The 23513-nt window shown below is 35.0% G+C and overlaps 1 protein-coding gene across 1 annotated transcript in view; it reads right to left on the bottom strand.

The window, feature by feature from the left end:
* Positions 1-15815: 15815 nt before the first annotated feature.
* LOC140046649 (proteasome subunit beta type-7-like) overlaps positions 15816-23513 on the bottom strand; it is a 29785-nt gene continuing 22087 nt past the window's right edge. The window contains exons 5-6 of the mRNA XM_072091352.1: positions 18366-18517; positions 15816-17124 (exon numbers count right to left, since the gene is read on the bottom strand). Coding sequence (XP_071947453.1) covers positions 17016-17124; positions 18366-18517 — 261 coding nt within the window. The 3' untranslated portion in view covers positions 15816-17015. The remainder of the gene's footprint in view (positions 17125-18365; positions 18518-23513) is intronic.

The raw sequence follows: 23513 nt of genomic DNA, 5'->3' as shown, positions 1-23513 counted from the left end.
AGAGATGAGAAGAAGACGAATTGCACATTACAAGAGAAAATGGAAATTGCTGGATGTGTGCAGTTCATGACGTGTAAGCCTTTGCAGTCCCACATCAAAGACTGAATAAAGTACAAGCATGTATGATATTGATTGGAATATTCTCAAATGAATAGTAGAATGTTTCTTAGAAGGAAGCAGTGTGTTGCAATCAAGGGAACATGATGTCATGGTCTAATGTCATACTGATACAGATAGCGAATAGGCAAGAACTTGGCAGTTGAAGTTAAAATGTCGCATTGTACACTCAATAGGATAGACAATTGGAATACAGGTTCACTAGGAACCTCGCTTTTGCTATGTGACCATGTGCCGCGTATGGTATATTTTAAATGACCATTCAGCAAAAGAACAGCGTTTTTAAAGCTGAGCGGGCATATCGGAAACACCCAACCATGGACAACCGTCAGCGATATCGTGATTTTATTTTTATTTATGAAAATGAACTAAAATCCTTTAACCTGGTTGCAGAAAAGGAAAATTCAACGTTTTACCAAACTAATCTCTATAGCCTCTGCTGATGCAAAGTCTGTTTTTTAAAATGTTTAACAAGAGTACTGTTACCTACCGTACTCAATATACCGATTCACTTCAAATATTGTGTAGGCGTTTTAGCGATATTTTTGTTGACAAAATTACATACAATTAAAAATAAAAAAATTTAAATTCTGATTTTTCATCATCGACATCTCTGCATTCAACGACACAACGGTTTTTACTTTTAATTCATTTTCTGTGTTTTCTTCATCTGAGATACATCAGCTATTTGTAGTTTATCTGTCTTGTTAAGGAGAATGCTGAAGCTCTGAGTGAGTGGCCGAGCGGTTAAGACAGTGGAACCGCAATTACGTAGCCATAACATCGGCATGGGTTCGAGGCTCACTCACTCCATGGTTCTGGTGGTAGAACGAGTCTTCTCGGATAAGGACTATAAACCGTAGGTCCAGTGTACACATCTAGCTCGTGTGCACTTTAAAGAACCTAGTACATCTTTCGAGACGAGTAGGGGGTTACCCCGGTGTATTAGTACATCACAGCCACTGATCACCAACTGGGCCCTCTGGGAGACCAGTCTTTGACTGAAGAGGTTACCCAGTATAAATATATATTTCAATTCAATTCTTCCATCTTTTATCAGCAATACTTTATTAGCTTCATTCCAGTTTCTTTAACAAATGCCATTATAACACCTATCCTCAAGAAATCAACTCAAAGACACTTTGAAGAACTACCGCCCGGTCTCAAACATTCCATCACTTTCAAAATTATTCGAGAAAGCTGCCTTATCTTGTAAATCTACTCAATGTAGACCAATATGATTTACAATGTTCCTTTCAGTCTGCCTATATAGTTACGGCTCTAGTACCGGGACTGCACTGCTGAAAGTCAAAATTACATTAGTCATGCAATCGATAACAGCAGTGTTCGACTATTGTCTTTACGTACTTCTTGGAACATCTAGCAAAGAAATCCAACATTTCAAGTCATTTACCAGGTCTGTTATAATAACGCATTTAGAAAGATTTTAGTGATAGTGCAATGTTTGTTGATAACCATGTTTCCTCCTTCTATGAGTACATTCGGAAATCAATTTTTTGTTTCAAAACAAAAATTGAAAAAAGCTGTAATACTTTAATAACATGTGTTTTTTCTCGAATTCTGAAAGATTCAAAGTTGCACAGAAAATGGATTGAACTTCTGTATAAATAATTTCATGTATACTTTTTTACGTATGTTAACTTGTTATCAGTATAGCCATTATAATGTTTTTTCACTCCAATTGAAAACCGACGGTTTTCCGACGGCATTATGTGCGACATGTGGTATAGATTTTTTTACTTACTTTACATTTATATTTTAGAATATTATTATGTGTTATGATATGGACTTTGTTCTAAAATAAAAGTGAATTGAATTGCATAATTATAACTAGAAAGCCACTCCGAGAGTGCATACCTCCGCCTATATATAGCTCTATATACCTCCGCCTATATATATACACACAAGAGGCAAAGAACATTAATTCTAAACCGCCCGGTGATATACTGAAATTTAATTAATTAATTTGAAACGATAAAGATGAGGAAATCTGTGAGAATGAGAAAAAGTCGCCCCAACCGAGACTCGAACTCGGACCGCCTGCTTGATATGCAGATGTCCTAACCATTAGACCACTGGGGCTTTCATGGTATTGTTCGAACTCGATTGGATAACAACTCTTTAACATTCTCGGCGTGGTACGGCGGAACAGCACTAGTCCTCAGTTGTACGCACGCGCAGCAGAGATCAAATTGATACGCCCTCATCTTTCAGTATTTTTATTCACGAGGCGGGATCTCCGAAGAGATACTTTTATATATATAAACACAAGAGGCAAAGAACATTAATTCTAAACCGCCCGGTGATATACTGAAATTTAATTAATTAATTTGAAACTGGCTTTTCAACCAAGCGCAATTTTCAATTCAATTTCTCCATGTCAGGCCCGTCGAATCGACACTGTTCAACGGAAGTTTGTTCGATTCCTGTCTTATAACTGTGTTAATTTTGCCTTTTCTATTGATTCTGTCAGCAATCGTCGAACGATATCTGATATGGTTTTTTTATATAATATTTTAAATTCTAAATATGACTGTTCATTAATTTCACTATTTAGTTTAAATGTTCCTGGTCGTACACGAAATAGACATTTATTGCATATTCCTTTTAGCCGTGTCGACTGTACTAAGAGGGGACTTTTTCATAGACTACCTTATACATTTAATAATCTAAATAGCAATCATATCGATATTTTTAATGATAGACTTGGTTATTTTAAGAGGACGATGATGTGTTCACTTCTTGAACAGTCTGCATAACCTGTTTTAATTGAAATTTTTTATGGCATGCCAATTTATGTTTTATATATATATATATTATATATTTTATCTGTATTTTATTGTTAACCGTTTTTGATGTTGTATTGTTTTATGTTTCAAACCTGTTAGTGGCGGTATTTATCGCTGTTGGTTTTGATTGAATAAAATAAAATAAAATAAAAATAAAAATAAAGATGAGGAAATCTGTGAGAATGAGGAAATCTGTGAGAATGAGAAAAAGTCGCCCCAACCGAGACTCGAACTCGGACCGCCTGCTTGATATGCAGATGTCCTAACCATGAGACCACTGGGGCTGAACTTTCATGGTATTGTTCGAACTCGATTGGATAACGATTCTTTAACATTCTCGGCGTGGTACGGCGGAACAGCACTAGTCCTCAGTTGTACGCACGCGCACCAGAGATCAAATTGATACGCCCTCATCTTTCAGTATTTTTATTCACGAGGCGGGATCTCCGAAGAGATACTTTTATATATATAAACACAAGAGGCAAAGAACATTAATTCTAAACCGCCCGGTGATATACTGAAATTTAATTAATTAATTTGAAACGATAAAGACGAGGAAATCTGTGAGAATGAGAAAAAGTCGCCCCAACCGAGACTCGAACTCGGACCGCCTGCTCGATATGCAGATGTCCTAACCATTAGACCACTGAGGCTTTCATGGTATTGTTCAAACTCGATTGGATAGCGACTCTTTAACATTCTCGGCGTGGTACGGTGGAACAGCACTAGTCCTCAGTTGTACGCACGCGCACCAGAGAATTTGTCTATCGAGTTTGAACAATACCATGAAAGCCTCAGTGGTCTAATGGTTAGGACATCTGCATCAAGCAGGCGGTTCGAGTGTCGGTTGGGGCGACTTTTTCTCATTCTCACAGATTTCCTCATCTTTATCGTTTCAAATTATATATATATATATATATATATATATATATATATATATATATATATATATATATATATATATATATATATATATATATATATATATATATAAATCCAAAGGCAAATTACTGAAAAAATGACAATGGTGTGGGTATCAGTGGCTGGATCTCAATGGAGATACGAAATAAAAGCGAAAAGCTAAATCAAAACGAGAAGTAAAACAGCCAGAAAAGTTAGCAGAGCTTTCGGGCAGCACTAGCCCTTCATCAGTGCAAGTGAAGGAATTTGGATAACGTCATAGTATAAAGCTGGCAAGTGCTGCCTGGGTGGACAGGAATAAAAGAAATATAACAAAGGGAGACAGGATGGAGTCTGAATAAGAGTAGAAAACAAAAAGAAGGTAGCTTGGTAGAGATATAAACAATTTTGGAATGAGTTAAAAAACAGCTTAAATGGTGGTTAATATTGAAACTTAAATTTTTGTAGTCAATGGAATAATTTTACCGATCTGGGAGCAGGGAGTTGTAAAATTATTATTTTACAACTCCCTGCTGGGAGTATGTTCCTAATGTTAAGTCCAAAAGGTTTTGTGATTTTAAGTTGTAATTCCCAGTGGTTTTCCTTGTCTTTGCGAGTTTTGTCACTCCGTTTGACATCGTGGTCTATTGCAATAACTCTGAAATTTGCAATCGAGTGACCAGCTGAATTAAAATGTTCGGCTACAGCTGATCAAGCTTTAATGTTTTGATAGCTGATCTGTGTTGTGTCATTCTCATACGGAGAGTGTTTTTTGTTTCTCCGACGTACTGTTTGCCACAAATATTACAGTATATGAGATAAATGACGTTTTTGGTTAGACAATTAATTGATTGTCTTATCCGAAAAATGCGGCCAGTTTGGTTACTCTTAAATTTTTCAGTAGAATCAACCAATGAACAAGTTTTGCAAGATTTGCCGCAAAGGTGACTGCCCAAATTTTGGCTGTCATGAGAGTTAATTTCACTCTTAAATTTGGATCTGACTAATATATCACGAAGGTTGGGAGGTCTACGAAATGCAATAATGGGTGGTTCCGGAAAAACAGTCCTGAGACGTTCTGTGGACTGTAGAATGGGCATATGTTTCTCAATAATAGCCCGTAATGGAGGCAACCATGGTGATAGGTTGTGACAATGGCACTGTGGTCGATTTTTTTTGGCTGAAGTGGTTTGTACGTCAGTGTTTGACATCGAGGAATATCTTTTGCTTTTATAGCAGTTTCGATGTATTCCTTCTTTTAATTTCTATTCCAGAGATGTTCGGTTAGTTCTTCGGTACGATTCTGAAATCTAAATCTGAAGACCAGATGCGTCTGATACGTGATGCTTGACTGTACGGTATGTTTTTAGTACAGTGTCGGGGATGACAACTGCTAGGGAGCAGGTACCGTACATATTTTTATCCGTGGGTTTACGGAATAGGTCAGTTTTGAGTGTTTCTATGGTCACTATAGTGTCCAAAAAACTAGTGGATTTGGTAGCTGTAAATTTGATAGTTGGGTGGGCTGAATTAATATTGAGAAGCAAAGATTCCAAATTATTTTCACCATAGGTCCAGATCATGAAGATGTCGTCAATGTATCTAAACCAAACAAGTGGTTTATTAGGTTGGAGGGACAGAAAATTGGCCTCAAATTGTCCCATAAATAAATTTGCAAAAGATGGCGCCATTTTTGTGCCCATCGCTGTGCCATGAATTTGAAGGTAATGATCATTTCCAAAAATAAAATTGTTGTTGGTTAAAATCAACATGACCAGTTCTCTCGTAAATGAGCTTTAGTAGGCGTTTTGCCTGGAATTTGTTTGTAATTTAAAATACATGCGTCGGCTCCTTCTTCGTGAGGGATATTATACAATGATGAAACATCTAATGTAGCCAGAACAGAATTGTTAGGTAAATTTTGAATTTGGTTAATTTTGCGGATAAAGTCCGTGGAGTCCTGAATGTATGAAGGGAGCTCAATCACATATAGTCTAAGTAAATCATCCACATATTCAGAAATTTTCTCTGTAGCAGTGCCATTGCCCGAAATAATGGGTCTACCAGGATTGCCTGCTTTGTGGATTTTAGGTAGGAAATAAAATCTGCCTGGGACTGGATTGACCTGTGCCAAATGAGGTCTAATCTTAGGATCGATGGAGTGTTTTTTTTACCATCACAAAAACAGATTTGGCCACCTTATCCGCAATTTCCGGGGTGGGATCCGTTGTAAGTTTACGATAATGAAGAGGATTGTTTAGCTGTCTTAAGCCCGGCGCACACTAGAGCTTTCGGCTGAGCCAACTGCCACGAGTAACACTTGGCTCACTGTGTGCGCCGGTGATTTCGTGAGGAATTGGCCACGCGTGCCGCTGAGGAAAATATCTATCGTGTTTAATATTTTTTGGCACGCGTGCCATTTTCCTCAAGTGTGCGCCGAACGTGAGCTTCCTGCTCACTAAAAAATGCCACTGCGCATGACATTTTCTGATTTATTATGATATTTCAGTGCGTGCCGTATAGCGTAGTAAGTAATTATCCAATCTGAAAATCGCGTACTGGAGGCGTTTAGTGTGCGTCCAATAGAACGCGATCACAGTTTGCGGCAATTTTTTTAGTGAGCCAAGTGTTACTCGTGCCAGTTGGCTCAGCCGAAAGCTCTAGTGTGCGCCGGGCTTTAAGGACTCCTCTTCATAAAATTTGATGTCCATAGCAACAGTGGCAGAACCTTTATCAGCGGGTTTAATGATGATATCATTACGCTGACGCAATTTGGCAATGGCCTGCCTCTCTTGTTTTGAGAGATTGTCACGTTTATCTGGACTCGGGACGTACTTTTGTACATCCTCCTCAATAGCCTGAATAAATGTTTCTATAGTTGGACAACGATTTTTAGGTGGATTCCAGGAACTATTAGGTTTAAATTTGTTAGCGTTGCCTTCGTTTTGCGTGGTGCTGCTGTCTGAATCAGCAAAATGTTCACGTAATAATCGTAATCTTCTGGAGAAAGACTCCATATCCAAAGATAGTTGTTGTGCGTCGACCTGCCTTGGTTTTGGGCAGAATTTAAGTCCTCGGGAAAGAAGTTTTTTCTCTCCTTCGGAAAGTCGACAATTAATTTCAACAACTGAATCAGAGGTGTTGCTCCGATTCTTGTTATAAGTCCGAACGAACATTCTGCAGGGTTTCCTAAAAGCCCTGAAATCATCCGAAGGTAGAGTCACTTGTGTTGAAATGACCAAGTCTGCAGGTAGACCAAATTTGTGATGTCCCCTTCGGGCCATTACCATTTATTGCTTATGGCAATCATTGGCGATAATCCTGAGTTTGTTTTGAAACTCGGATGCAGGAAGTTCTCTTTTTAACTTCTTAGTTCTAGAGTGAAATTCAACGTCGAACTCGGTGAGGATTTTGCGGCAATTGCCAATTTGAGTTCACAAGCATTTTTGTAAAGGACAGCGTTCCAACGAGAACGCATGCCATCATCTGCAAATCGAATACCAGATGCGACATAAAATTGAAGTCCTTTAGGGGCCGAATGTTTAGAACGATGTAAAAGAAAAGTATGTAAATGGTGACGATACCTGACACGTTTCTCGGACAGGCGACGTAATTTGGTAAAGTTATCTAGGGCTAGATAATATATATATAGGGCTAGATATATAAATCCAATGGCAAATTACTAAAAAATGACAATGCTGTGGGTATCAGTGGCTGGATCTCAATGGAGATACAAAATAAAAGCGAAAAGCTAAATCAAAACAAGAAGTAAAACAGCCATAAAAGTAGGCAGAGCTTTCGGGCAACATATATATATATATATATATATATATATATATATATATATATATATACCTGGCTCAGCCTATATATTGTGTCAGTTCTGCGGTAAATTTCATTTCGAAACCTGAGCTGCACTGACGAGATCTAATAAGATCGAAACAGACTATTAAATTTAAGAGTAACCAAACTGGCCGCATTTTTCGGATAAGACAACCAAACACGTCATTTATCTCATATACTGTAATATTTGTGGCAAACAGTACGTCGGAGAAACAAAAAACACTCTCCGTATGAGAATGACACAACACAGATCAGCTATCAAAACATTAAAGCTTGATCAACCTGTAGCCGAACATTTTAATTCAGCTGCTGGTCACTCGATTGCAAATTTCAGAGTTATTGCAATAGACCACGATGTCAAATGGAGCGACAAAACTCGCAAAGACAAGGAAAACCACTGGGAATTACAACTTAAAACCACAAAAACTTTTGGACTTAACATTAGGAACATACTCCCAGATCGGTAAAATTATTCCATTGACTACCAAAATTTAAGTTTCAATATTAACCACCATTTAAGATGTTTTTTAGTCTCATTCCAAAATTGTTTATATCTCTACCAAGCTACCTTCTTTGTTTTTTACTCTTTTTCAGACTCCACCCTGGCTCCCTTTGTTATATTTCTTTTATTCCTGTCCGCCCAGGCAGCACTTGACAGCTTTATACTATGACGTTATCCAAATTCCTTCACTTGCACTGATGGAGGGCTAGTGTGAGATCGAGATCCAGCCACTGATACCCACAGCATTGTGGGTATCAGTGGCTGGATCTCAATGGAGATATAAAAAAAAGCGAAAAGCTAAATCAAAACGATAAAGTAAACAGCCAGAAAAGTTAGCAGAGCTTGCGGGCAACACTAGCCCTTCATCAGTACAAGTGAGGAAATTTGGATAAAGTCATAGCATAAGAGTTGGCAAGTGCTGCCTGGGTGGACAGGAATAAAAGAAATATAACAATAGAAACAGCGTGTTGAATGGTGGGTGGAGACTGAATAAGAATAGAAAAAAAAGAAGGTAGCTTGGTAGAGATATAAACAATTTTGGAATGGAACTAAAAAAAGCTAAAATGGTGGTTAATATTGAAACTTAAATTTTGGTAGTCAATGGAATAATTTTACCGATCTGGGAGTATGTTCCTAAATATAGACTTTATATAGCCTAGATATATACTTTTTCTTATTCTCACAGATTTCCTCATCTTTATCGTTTCAAATTAATTAATTAAATTTCAGTATATCACCGGGCGGTTTAAAATTAATGTTCATTGCCTGATGTGTTTATATATATAAAAGTATCTCTTCGGAGATCCCGTCTCGTGAATAAAAATACTGAAATATGAGGGCGTATCAATTTGATCTCTGGTGCGCGTGCGTACAACTGAGGACTAGTGCTGTTCCGCCGTACCACGCCGAACGTTAAAGAGTCGCTATCCAATCGAGTTTGAACAATACCATGAAAGCCCCAGTGGTCTAATGGTTAGGACATCTGCATATCAAGCAGGCGGTTCGAGTATCGGTTGGGGCGACTTTTTCTCATTCTCACAGATTTCCTCATCTTTATCGTTTCACATTAATTAATTATATTTCAGTATATCACCGGGCGGTTTAGAATGTTCATTGCCGTGACTTTTGGAAAGTGCTTAAAGGAAATACGCGCAAAAATGACACTGTACAATGCCTAAAAATACCGGGCACTAATGAAATAACTTGTGACCGAAATAAAATGAACTATACCGTCTTAGAGTATTGGAGAACACTAGGAAAGATGAATAGAAATTTAAATTCCGAGTATGATAAAGATTATATAGAGACAGTCAATTTCGTTAATAACCTTAAAATAAATAATGACTGTAGGCATAATTTGCGACCTCCCTTATTATTTGTAATGAACTCCATTTTGAAATGATTGGTATTTTGACAACGTGCCTTATTTAAACATAACATTACAATGGCATAAAATGTATTATGAATCTTAACTAAGTAGGAAGTGTTTGATGTTTTGGCAGTGGAATTTGGAAGAGGTAACATGAAAAGTGTAGGCATCCCTTTGATTAGCTTTGATATTGTTTCTAAATAACACCTACACCCAAATTGCTATTCATAATAACACAATTGAATTAAAATTGATTGTCCAGCACTCCCACTTTACAATGGTAAAGTCCATTGTTGGGTGGCTTTTTACAGTGGTGGCTTTTTACAGAGGTGGCTTTTTTCCGATTTCCTAGGCAAAATGTTGAGGATAGCACTAAATCAATCGTTGACATTAAACTCACATTAGATATAGTGAAATCTGCTATCTACCAATCAAAAAACAACAAATCTGCTAGTTCTGACAATATATCTAATGAATTACTTAAAAACGGTGGGACGATTTTAAATAGATTAATTTTATCACTATTCAAAAAAATGGTGAGTCTTGAAAAAGTACCGTCGGAATGGAATAGTAGCATTTGTACCAATATATAAAAAGGGTGATAGAAGGGACCTAAATAACTTTAGAGGAATATCTTTAACATCTTGCGTTTCTAAAATATTCAATAGAGTTGTACATTACACAGTTTCCGACTTCTTAGAAGAAAACAATACCCTTTCAGAAGTTCAGGGAGGGTTTAGACCCCACCGAAGATGTGAAGACCACATTTTCACTCTTAAAAACATTGCTAGTTGCCGACTTGCTGAAGGCAAGAAGACTTACTTAGCATTCCTTGACATAAAAAAAGTATTTGATAGCGTATGGAGAGATGGATTGCTAATGGCAATATGGAATATTGGAGTTCGTGGTAGATTATGGAATATTATAAGTAGCTTGTACGACAATGTTAAGGGGCAAGTAAGATTTGGTGACATTGAAACACAGTCTTTTGATATAGAAGAAGGTGTTAAGCAAGAGTGTGTCCTTTCCCCAACCCTGTTTTGCATAATAATGAACGAACTCACTAAATTATTACGAGAACACGTGTTATAATTAGGTGTGCGCATACACGATATCTGCCTTGGTAGCCTTTTTTGGGCCGACGATATCGTACTTTTAGCAGATAGCGAAAAAGAACTCAATAAAATGTTAGATTTAGTATCCTTATTTGCTAAAAAATGGAAATTTAATTTTAATAGTGAAAAGTCAAATGTTTTGATAATAGGCCAGAATTTGAATAGCGAAAAACTTTGGAAATTGGGGGATACTTTTATATCTGAAGTTGAAACATCTAATCTAAAAGACAATTTCCACATCAATCAAGTTATTAAAAAGGGCAATAGGATCATTGCGTACATTAAATCTATTATAGATAGACTCAACAATTTTGATCGTGTTGTATATGGAGATATCCTTTGGAGAAGTATCGACCTTCCGACTATTAACTATGCTTGTGCTGTATGTGTTAATACAAATATTAAAAACATACAAAGGATTGAGTCTCTTCAATTACGTCAAATGGCGCGAACAATTCTTAAAGCGATAGAAGCACTGCAAAAGAGGCAATTTATGGCGATCTAGGTTGGCAACCAATTAAAGTAACTAAGGATATTTTTAAAGCAAAATATATAAGAAATGTTATGTGTATGGACATGTATCGTTGGCCAAAACTTATATTAAATACAATTATTAGACATAAGAATTTTAATTCAAGGTACCAATTTATTAATGAATTTGAAAACAATTGTGATTATATTAAGTTCGATTTCAATGCCATTCTTAATGATATATGTACAGGTACTGATATTGATATAAACTGGGTCAAGCCATTAGAAAATACAATTAAACAATCGTATTCTACTTTTTGGAAACAAGAAGTATTAAGAAAATCATCTTTGCTTGATTACTCTTTGATAAAAGAGTCACCTGGCCTAGAACCTTACCTACTGGATAAAACAGATTTTTATGGCTCAAGCTTAAAATTTAAACTTCGTTCAAACACTTTACCACTTGGAAAAATTACACATTGATAATCTAAATGACAAGTGTAAGGTTTGTGGGTCAGGTGAAGAAGATGTTAAACATTTCCTGTTTATTTGTAATAAGTTACATTGTATTAGAATGGAAGAATTACAAACACTTCAACGTAAACTTATTGCAATAAATTGTGTAGATACTTGGGTAAATTTTATTTCTGGTGACCTATCTATTAAGGTTCAATATGTCCTAGGAAGCACGTTATTCCATAAAAATAACTCTCACGACATTTATGCTGTATTTGACAGTTATTGTAAAATGTACACAAGCCGTGCTTGGAAATTAAGAAATGCAATTGTATTACAACTTTGAACTGTTTTATTAAAAAAAAAAGTGTTTTTCTTTTCCATTGCTGTTGCAAAATTAGTAGTTGTATTAGTGTAGTTTTAGTTTGTAAATAAGTTTTGTAATAGCGTCGAGTCAGATTTTATGTCATTATCTCAAATATGTTTTATTTTCGTTTCAGTTTTTATTTTTCATTGTTTTTGTATTGAATTTTGTAATTGGTATGGACGCACCATCTACGCATGTGTGCCACTGTTAAAAAAGTGTTGTTCCAAATAAATATTATTATTATTATTATTATTGTTATTATTATTATTATTAGTGTTATTATTATTATTATTATTAGTGTTATTATTATTATTATTATTATTATTATCATATATAATTGCGGATAAGGTGGCCAAATCTGTTTCTGTGATGGTAAAAACTCTCCATCGATCCTAAGATTGCATCTCATTTGGCAAATGTTAATCCAGTTCCAGGCAGATTTTATTTCCTACCTAAAATCCACAAAGTAGGCAATCCTGGTAGACCCTGGTAGACCGGGCAATGGCATTGCTACAGAGAACATTTCTGAATATGTTGATGATTTACTTAGACCATATGTGACTGATCTCTCCCTTCATTCAGGACTCCACGGACGCAAAATTAACCAAATTCAAAATTTAACTAATAATTCTGTTCTAGCTACATTAGGTGTTTCCGTATCCGGACAACTACCACCCGGACAAAGACCCCACTAGGACAACTACCACCCGGACAAAGACCCACTAGGACAACTACCACCCGGACAAAGACCCCACTAGGACAACTACCACCCGGACAAAGACCCCACTAGGACAACTACCACCCGGACAAAGACCCCACTAGGACAACTACCACCCGGACAAAGACCCCACTAGGACAACTACCACCCGGACAAAGACCCCACTAGGACAACTACCACCCGGACAAAGACCCACTAGGACAACTACCACCCGGACAAAGACCCACTAGGACAACTACCACCCGGACAAAGACCCCACTAGGACAACTACCACCCGGACAAAGACCCCACTAGGACAACTACCCCCTTAGGACAACTCCCACCCGGACAACTACCCTCTAGGAAAACAACACCCTCTGAAGAACCACGCCTATATCATGACACCTACACCTTATGTTATAATTACAATCTTGTAAAACTTCAAAACATAGGGAGAGAGATTGATCTTAAATGAAAGCTTTTGAATTTTTTAATATGCGTATCGTCAGCAGTTATTTTACATTAAATGAGAATCGATCAAATTATTAAAACGTATTCCAATCTTGAAAAGTAAAGGGGTGGGCTTATTTTATTCTTGTGTGACATGAAGATGCCGTATATAAATCTAGAAACATACAGTTTACCTAGCTGCACCAGTCAATCAAACTTTTTTTTTTTTCACTATTGTATAATTCATTTCCTTTTCTTTAAACTTATGAAAGCACCGTCATAAAACGTGTGCCGCTGTTCTAAAAGCGTCTGTTCAATAAAGTTATTATTATTATTATAAACAGTCTTTCATTTAAGATCAATCTCTCTCCATGTTTTGAAGTTCAGTAAGTTTTACAAGATCGTAATTATAACCTAAGGTGTAGGTGTGGTTGTTAGAGAGTGTATTTGTACTAGAGGGTAGTTGTAAGATAGTGGGACTGGAGCAGCCCCTTAATATCGATTAAATTCGCCCGATTTTGTTCTCTCTTTTCTTTTTTTCAAAACAAATGTTTTACCGTAAGAGCATGTCATGCTGTTTAATGACACACACCTACTACAAGTCCAGTAATAATGGAATATTGGTTTGGCTGTTACTACTTCATAGAAAAACTTTAATTGATTTGTTTTTTACATTTTCTCCCCACTCCTGAGAAAATAGGACAATAACCGTTTTTAGAACCTAAAGAATAATTATTTCCATGATGTTTTTATGACTTAAACATTTCTACTTATTTCATTTTATTCCAATTCGTATTCTACAGCAAAGAACCTCCTAATTTTACTTTAGATTAAAAACACTATTAATCAATTGATTACATAAGACGATTTGAAAATCAATCTCTCTCTCTCCCCCGTTTGACAGGTTCATACATTTCTTAGTCTTCCTATTATGAAAACATCATCGTTTTTCATCAAAAATAAATATCGCTACACTTATTACAAAATAGACTACAAATTTTACATACGTCGATATTTTAATAATTTCACGTCAAATATTGTTAAATGTATAGTGTGGTACAACGCCCTCGTAATTCACTCTTCACACACAATTTGATTTTGCAACACAATTGACACCAAAAGAAGCAGCTTGTTAATTTGGTTACTAATCGTAGTTGTCATTTGGGCCAATCCTAGTGGGTAGTTTTCCTAGGGGTAATTGTCCTAGAGGGTAGTTGCCCTAGGGGGTAGTTGTCCTAAGAGGTTAGTTGTCCTAAGAGGGTAGTTGCCCGGGGGCTAGTTTTCCTAGGAGGGTGAATGTCCAGGGGGTTATTGTCCGGGTGGTAGTTGTCCTAGATCCGATGTTTCATTGTTGTATACAGTACTAATATCCCCCACGAAGAAGGAGCCGACACATGTATTTTAAATTACAAACAAATTCCAAGCAAAACGCCTACTAAAGCTCATTTACGAGAACTGGTCATGTTGATTTTACAACAACAATTTTATTTTTGGAAATGACCATTACCTTCAAATTCATGGCACAGCGATGGGCACAAAAATGGCGCCATCTTTTGCAAATTCATTTAGGCCTATGGGACAATTTGAGGCCAATTTTCTGTCCCTCCAACCTAATAAACCACTTGTTTGGTTTAGATACATTGACGACATCTTCATGACCCATGGTGAAGATAATTTGGAATCTTTTCTTCTTCATATTAATTCAGCCCACCTAACTATCAAATTTACAGCTACTAAATCCACTATAGTGACCATAGAAAATGGTACTCAAAACTGACCTATTCCGTAAACCTACGGATAAAAATATGTGCCTGCTCCCTAGCAGTTGTCATCCCCGACACTTTACTAAAAACATACCGTATAGTCCAGCATTACGTATCCGACTGTTCTTCAGATCTAGATTTTCAGAATCGTACCGAAGAACTAACCGGACATCTCCGGAATAGAAATTACAAGAAGGAATACATCGAAACTGCTATAAAGAAAGCAAAAGATATTCCTCGATGTCAAACACTGACGTACAAACCATGTCAGCCAAATTCGACCAGAGTGCCATTGGTCACAACCTATCACCCTAGGTTGCCTCTATTCTGGGCTATTATTGAGAAACATATGCCCACTCGACTGTTTTTCCGGAAACTCCCATTTATTGCATTTTGTAGACCTCCCCAACCTTCGTGATATATGAGAATGATACAACACATATTAGCTATCAAAACATTAAAGCTTGATCATTAGTAGCCGAACATTTTAATTCAGGTGGTTATTGCAATAGACCACGATGTCAAAATGGAGCGACAAAACTCGCAAAGACAAAGAAAACCACCGGCAATTACTACTTAAAACCACGAAACCTTTTGGACTTAACATTAGGAATATACTCCCAGATCGGTAAAATTATTCCATTGAATACCAAAATTTGAGTTTCTATATAAACCACCATTTTAGCTTCACGCTTTTTTTTGTATCTCCATTGAGATCCAGTCACTGATACCCACAGCATTGTAATTTTTTCAGTAATTTGCCTTTGGATTTATATATATAAATGTATGCATCAGGTCATAGGCTGGCATACATCAAACTTTTTGCACTTATATTTTAACGTACGTGCATATTTCATTTGTGCGGATTTTGTTAATTAATGCCACGAAAAAAATAAACATAAAAACAAAATTTTTAAAGGAAATATGCTTCAAAACATGACATCATACGTAATAATACTTTAAAAATGGTTGTATATTTTGCATCCAATAAGATCGTCCACAATTGTGAACAATATAAAACCTGTACCTTTTTGACGTTTTGGTTTTGCTTAATCATGGAGGAGCTGTTAATTGTATTGCCCATCAGCAAACAGACAGGGTTCTGTATTTGGACTATTAACATTTTAAAATTGTACAGTACACTAGTGGCATACAACTGTGCTGATTTTCTGCACATTTGGTCAGGACTGGACGTGTAACCTCCCATTTATAGGATGGGTACTACAAGGGTAATTAGAAAACATATAACTGTTATTTGAAGGAGGCGGTTATTTGTTTGGGTGTAATTGGTAACATGTATAAACATGAATGTAAACATAAAAATAATACAATAAAATCAAAATGCTACAATGAAAGTCAATTAACAAAAAACTGCATAAAATTATCTGCAATACAGTAATGCTCTTTGAAATTGTTGAAAAATCTAATGTAGTTTTTCCTGTCCTGACCTTGATCTAAAAATTAGAATTTTGAACCAAACTTGTAAACACTTTACACCTACTGTCAAAATTTGAATAAAATCGGTCATTTTAAAAAGTTGTCTGAAAGAACCAGTAGACTGATTAGATTGGGTAAAACTAAAAGGTCCGTATGGTTTAAAACCAATGGTGGTAACATTCTGCAGCAGATAGGGGTTTTACAATTTGAGACATTGTTATGCTCTACACCTTTGAAATATTAAGAAATATTTTACAAACTGCGTTGCTGTTGTTGATTTTTACGTTTTGCGGCTGAATATAGCTATACTATACCTTTGATTTTGTTAAAGAACAACATTTGTAACAGGAGACATATAACTTTATTCATTTTAATGTATTATTAGTACAATATGTTGTCTTTCATATTATAATCATAAACGGTACACTTCATTTCCTCATTGTTGGTCAGTAAAGAAATTCTATTTCTATTTATTCAAATTCTAACTTGAGACTTGAGAAAATCTATTGTATTTGGAATAAATTCAGCTTACGTAAGTTGACAGAAAATCTGAAGTTTATGCCTTATCTCATATTGGAGTTCACAATGAAAATAAGAATGAAATGTTTTGTAAAAATAATCATTTTGCTGGCATATGAAACTAAATTTGAAGGTAGGTTTTACTGCTTGAACAACAGGCTCCATTAGTTAAAAAGGGCAGACTTTTTATGAATAAAAATCATGATGTTTCCATAGCTTCAACAGACTCAGTAACTTCCATGTTAAATTCCTGTACAGTTTTTGCAATGACTCTTGTTGTTCCCCGTTTATAACGATAGTTTCCTTGTCTGAGAATAAAAAAGCAAGGTCGTCATGGTAAGTAGGTTTAAAGAATAAAATGTACATATTATAAGATACAAATTTGTAATGCTTTAAAAAAAAAAAGACCACGGACTATTTACTACATAGCAGCTATTCATATTCTCCGAGTAAAGCGCAGGATTGTGTTTGTCCTTAGCATATTCTCCTCACCAATTTGACCTTCTGTCATGCTTCATTTTTTAATCAGATCTGAAAGTCTGACTTGCCTAAAAAATGTTGGCCTAAGACGACCTACGCTCATATTCTTAAACCGAAGTTCGACTTGAAAAAGTCCTAGTTACTTCAAATTCGATTCATAAAAGAAGTAATCCAAGTTTGCATTTCGACTTAATGAAGTCAAGGTTTTAGTCGAGTTTCACACGTCTGGGTAACAAAGGCTATACATTGGCCAATAACAAGAGAGTATTTTAGGAGCAGACGAAATTTTGCGCATTGATATCACTTTCTATTTTCTTACAAACTTTATATATTATTGAAATCTTATTTCAGAATATTCTTGTGTTACACAGTGGGCAACCACAACTTGTGACGCAAGGTTAGGCCGTTAACTGCATGTTTGAAAATGCTTTAGTGTAACGCCGTCCATAATTGTTCTACTCCATGTCGAATGGTTTAGGCCCTAGCTTATCCTCCCATTAAAAGTAGGCGAGTTGTAAAACAAATAATAGCCCTATATTCATGCAATGGTAGAAATAATTTCATTCAGTGAAAGAAGAAATGTTCTATTTCATTCTGCTTTTTTCTTATGAAAATATAACCTTTCATCTGTTACCGAATCAAATTATTTGTACCATTGCACTCCTAAACATTCACTAAGTATTTGTGTAATATAGGCGACAGCGACAAAATATTAACAAATTTATTATTAACACGACTTAAGCCAGAATAGACTAAAAGATAAATTGACATTGTTCAAATTTAATGAATTTTACAACAGCTCCTAGTTAATTTAACTGTGATAGAGAAAATTCTAAATAGATAATGAATAACCAACCAGAAACTGTCATTATTATTATTTGCTATGCTTATGCTAAGCATTCAAGTTTTTACAAATGGTGATTGGAGTTGCCAATTTGCGAAAAACGCGACAGATTTCCATTCGGAGGCCTACTTAATTGTACAGGAGAGTAGTTGGAAATCGCATTATCTCTAAATGCACAAGCGTCCAACTAAGGAGAATTAAAATTTTGTGAAAGTCTGAACATACCTGACACCTTTAATATTGGCCTCATCATATGGTCTTAGATAATCTACTTTATCCTTTTTGATGACACATAAATCAATGTTGGTTCCAGATCCAAGATCATTGAAGATACCTGCTGCTATAGCATCCCTCACCAGCTTTTTAGCATCCTCTTCCTAAATATTTTGAATAGTCTTATTTAGGGTTTACATGATTACAAAATAAACAAGCAAATTTCCTATTTAATTACCATATTTATTCGAAATAAACGCTCTCATTTGGAATAAACGACTCCCTCAAATTTATTTATTTTATTTAAGAATTAGACATTGTAGCTTTACACTGGTACCAAGAACGTTATTCAAATAACAATATCTGAATCCTTAAAGCTCAGGTACAGGCATGAATTTTAAATATAATATTTGGTTAATTGTACATAAATCAAATATTTGTAACAGAAATCAAGACGAAAAAACATGAATTTCCCTTAATATGGTCAAATACAAAATTTTGCAAAATTCTTCCATAAAAACCAGGAAGACCTTTTTTCAGTAGTTAGGTAGTTAACCTAATGTAATAACATGTCTGGTGACTCCCTAGATGGTGAAAAAAGATGGTGGATATTGTTTGCTATAGCATAAAAATCTGAAGTTGAATAAAAATATCAGAAATGTAATATTCAAGTTATATTACCTATATTTAGTCATCTGATAACATTTTTTACCACACTGTTTATTTTTCATAGATTTTTAAAATGCCTCTCTATTTACAAAATTTGTGTACAAAAGAATAGAGATTTTACTGTGTACTTTGAACTGATAAGAAAGTGCTTATTTTCAACAAGCTTGTGTAACACAAATAAAATCTCAAAAATTATGAAACATAGGGGAAACTATAGATAAAAAATTACTGGAATGTATGATCAATAGAAATGTTTTTCCCGCACCTGGCCTTTAAAGTAAAATGAAAATAACATTTTGTTTGGTATTGACAGAGAACATGATTTTTCATCCAATGAGATGTGTTTTAATATAGACATTCAATTTGTGTCTTTAAGGAGGGTACTGTGTCATCAAAACAATGTTATGCTAGGCATTATAGACCCTTGTTGAACACTATATATATCACATTTGTGCAAACAACCACATTTGTGCAAACATGGCACACACAAATGTACAAATCTGTAAAAATGTATAATCCAGTAATGTGCAAACATCCCGCCGTTAAATGTAAAAAAAAATCAGTTTTGACGTTAAATGTGCAAATAAAATTCTACAATGTGTAAATCATTTTTGTTCAACAAAAATGTTTTTTTTTCTAACAATGTTTTCAAAACAGATTATTTCAGCCTGTACTACAAATTTAGGTTGAAAAAAATGATTTGCACATTTGTAGAATTTCATTTGCACATTCAATGTCAAAGCTAATCGTTTTTACATTTAACGGCATAATGTTTGCACATTAGTGGATTATACATTTTTACAGATTTGATTTGATTATTCAATATTCAATAGATAAATATTCAATGTTTCCCACACATATGTGACCCGATCTGGCAAAACCCTACTTTTGTCGGAAATATTCATTTTTTATTTTTTTATACATTTGGATTATTTGAATCATAAGCTTTGCAATGGTGTTTATTTCATAAAAATTGAGTAAATATTTAAAAAGTTATTATATTTTAAAAACTTACAAATCATTCAATTAGTTTACGAGAAAATCGCGTTTGAAGTTTGCAATAATGAAATTCTTTTTGATACGCGCTGAAAACTCACTCCGTAGCAACGCGGTACTTTGGTCTAAGCCAAAATGACGTCATACCAGGAAGTGTATGCGATATAGCAGCAGCGTGGACACTATGGTCAATTTGACTGATTTCAGACGCCGTTTTAACCTATTTAGTCACTCGAATTAACTATTTTGCACTATTGAAAAGCAGCATTATATCTACCAAGCTAATGTTAACTGGTTTCGGAAGTGTTTACGATATCAACAACAAAAAACCAAGCAGACCAAGCTTGGCCTAGGCGCGCCTATTCAGATTTTCGCCGTCATCGCCTGAAAGATGGGTGTTCATCAGGCCGTGTATTGCAGCGGTGCATCAACAACACGGGGGCTAGCGTTAGCCTAGACAAGTTGGCCGCCTTGCAGTGTCACAGCTAATTGCAAGCCAACATTACATTGTATTGACGTTTACATTTGTTTTTGTTTATAACGTGGAAGATTCGCTGTGATGTTTGGGCTTGAATCCAATGATTTAAAAAAACAACTGGACAATAAATTAAATAATTAAGAGCCGATTGGATATATAAAATGTATAAATAAAACTATTGACAATAATATAAAGCTAAGCCCAGTAGTAGTAGGCCTACAACCATAATATTTAATAAAATTAGGCCTAGGGCCTACCCCAAAAAAGTATAGAAAATACAATTGAATTTATGACGTGAATTGTTTTTGACTTGTCTATTTTACTATGAAATAAACAAATACACACTACAGCTATTGCAGAACACTTTACTTTGAATTAAAATCGTTTTTATTCCAATTTACGACATGCTGTGTGTAAAATAAAAATAACCTTACAAAAATGTCAAAAACTTTTTATTTCCGCGCGTAGAGCGTATAACATCTAGCGCGTTGACCAATAACGTTTGTTATTGCGATGATGCGCCATAGCAACACACGCAGTTCGCTGTTCCAGAAACTTCGAAGAACCGAATTTTCTGAAATTATGTCATAGTAAATCAAAGTTTTCATTGGTTCCTTCTTTAACTCCACCCTAAAACTTCCATATTTGGAATGTCAAATGGATGAGCTTTATTTTGATGTGTGACCTTTCAACATTGTGCAGCGAACTGGCGATCAAAATGTCGTAAAACTCGGCAACTTTCAACTGAATTTACGCAAAATTTTAGCGTAGATCGTGAATAAATTGTTAGGCTTGAGGAAAATACATGTTTTTAAAACTCTCTTTTTTCATAATTTTAGTTAAATTTCGGGAGTTTAAATCAGGTAGACGTATTCTTAAATAGTGAAATATTTCGAAAATGCAAAAACATGTAATCTGCCAGGGTAGTCGATTTTGACGTATTTTGACTGATTACGTGAATTTTGAATTGCCGACAAAGAGAGGGTTTTGCCAGATCGGGTCACACATATTAAAAATACATAACATAATAATTATATAAACACTTGTGATAATTTTACAATAAAATTTAATGACAAAAAACAAGAAGATCGACATTTCGGAACCGCATGGAACCATTTTCAAGATCAAGTGATTGAATTTTACAAAAATAACAAACACCAAATGGTGACAGGAAATACTAATTGGTTAATTAACAAAGCAACATAATACAAGCCAAAACCAAAGCCATACAAGTTGTGACTTTAAATGGATTGAATCATTTTGTTTAAAGTTTTTTGTTAAAATAATAATATTATTTTGATGATTTGAAACAAACAAAATAGCTTTAATCCATTTAATTTAACGGCTTTGGTTGTGCGCTCCATGCACGCTCTACGCCGTATTTATGGCGTTATAACGCCCTAATTACGGCGTTATAATTCCTAATACGAGTAGGGCAAGGTATATTGTACTTGATAATAAAAGATATTGTATATTGAAGATATGACAAGGAGGTTTAGAAATTGAGTGACCCACACCTTTTATAACTTTATTATAGTTTGTCAAACCCACAGCTCTTGTTATCCTTTAAAGATGTATTGTCCCTTTGACTAAAAAAATTTGTAATATGTCGAAAAAAAAGTGGGTCATTTTGAAGTATCATAATAGTTATTAACTTTCACCAAAAATTAGTCGAAAAAAAAAATAATTTAACAGAAATTAACCGTTTTTTCCCCCAAAAATAACTTCCAGTCAAAGTTTTCGATCAAAACATATCTCATAAAGCAATGTGCCTGTTTGGCTACTCTGTATGCATAATCATAAAACTTTTTTGCGATCTGTGTGAAATCACCTTCTCAACCGCGACGAGTTGTAAACAATCCTAATTAGCATCATGCATAATGCATACTAATGGTTTGAAATCTTTGTTTACTTTCGCTCGTGACGATTTTCCAGACGAAATGTACTGTAATCAAATTAATTTACCTGTTAATTACGTAAACTTGTTTTTGGCTCGAATTTTCGACTTAAAGTGAATAACTTTAATATTTTTCCCGATCTTTGTGCTTACCGGATTTTAAATATTTTTTGTATAGTTTGTTTCGACTATCTATAGATTTTATCATGGCATTGGTAATCCAAGGTTTTCTTTCCCTACATATATTGCGCTATGCCGAATAGTTTTAATATGGGTGTTGTATAATTTTGTAAGTTTTTGTAAGCAAGGTCACTGGTCAGACCAGTCAGTGTTTACGAGGTCAGCATTTAATGCAGATATTGAGGATTTGTTAATTTGGTTTAAATAAACAAATTTAGTATTATCATAGGAAGGGTTAGAGTGGGGTGTTTTATGAGTATCCGAGTACATAATTCCAGGAGAAGTTAAATCAATAATATTATTACAAAACATGTTGTCAATTAATGTTAGCAGTTTTGGTTGTAACTTGGGTGGATCTATTAATTAAGGGATAAAAGGAATGTTATTTTCATTGTTGATCTGTAGTAAATGGGAAATTTGCTGATTAACAGAAGAGTGATTGTTCCATTTAGATGATACACAACACCAAGGATAATATTTTTGGGTTCCGCTTTGATTTCAATAAAAATTGATTCAGAGTTAATTGATATAAGTGAGCTCAAATGAGATCGATTAATGTATTGAAGTGTATGATCAAGGTATATGGTGACACCTCCACCAGTCTGGGATATTCTAGAAGAATGGAGTAGGGTATAGCCGGGAATGTTATACAAAGCCAAATTTGTTTTTTCAATATTAAAAAAGGTTTCGGTAAAGCAAAGGGCAAAGAAGTTATGGTTCAATGTGGAAATAAAATCAGTAACTTCAGAAAAGTGTTTGGATAAGCTTCTTACATTATGGTGATATAAGCTAAAAGAGAAATCAGATTTAGTAAATTTGGAGTTAAAACTGTCAATAAGTTCGTAATTAGACTGAACATTGTTATTAATAAGCGAGCCATCCTCGTCACAAGTGATACCAACTGAAACATCAAGTGGCTTGAGTTTCAAGGAAATTAATT

The sequence above is a fragment of the Antedon mediterranea genome, chromosome 4 (assembly GCF_964355755.1).
Source record: "Antedon mediterranea chromosome 4, ecAntMedi1.1, whole genome shotgun sequence".
NCBI classification, from domain to species: domain Eukaryota; kingdom Metazoa; phylum Echinodermata; class Crinoidea; order Comatulida; family Antedonidae; genus Antedon; species Antedon mediterranea.
The sequence above is the reverse complement of the archived record's forward strand: the minus strand, read 5'-3'. Positions and strand labels throughout refer to the sequence as shown.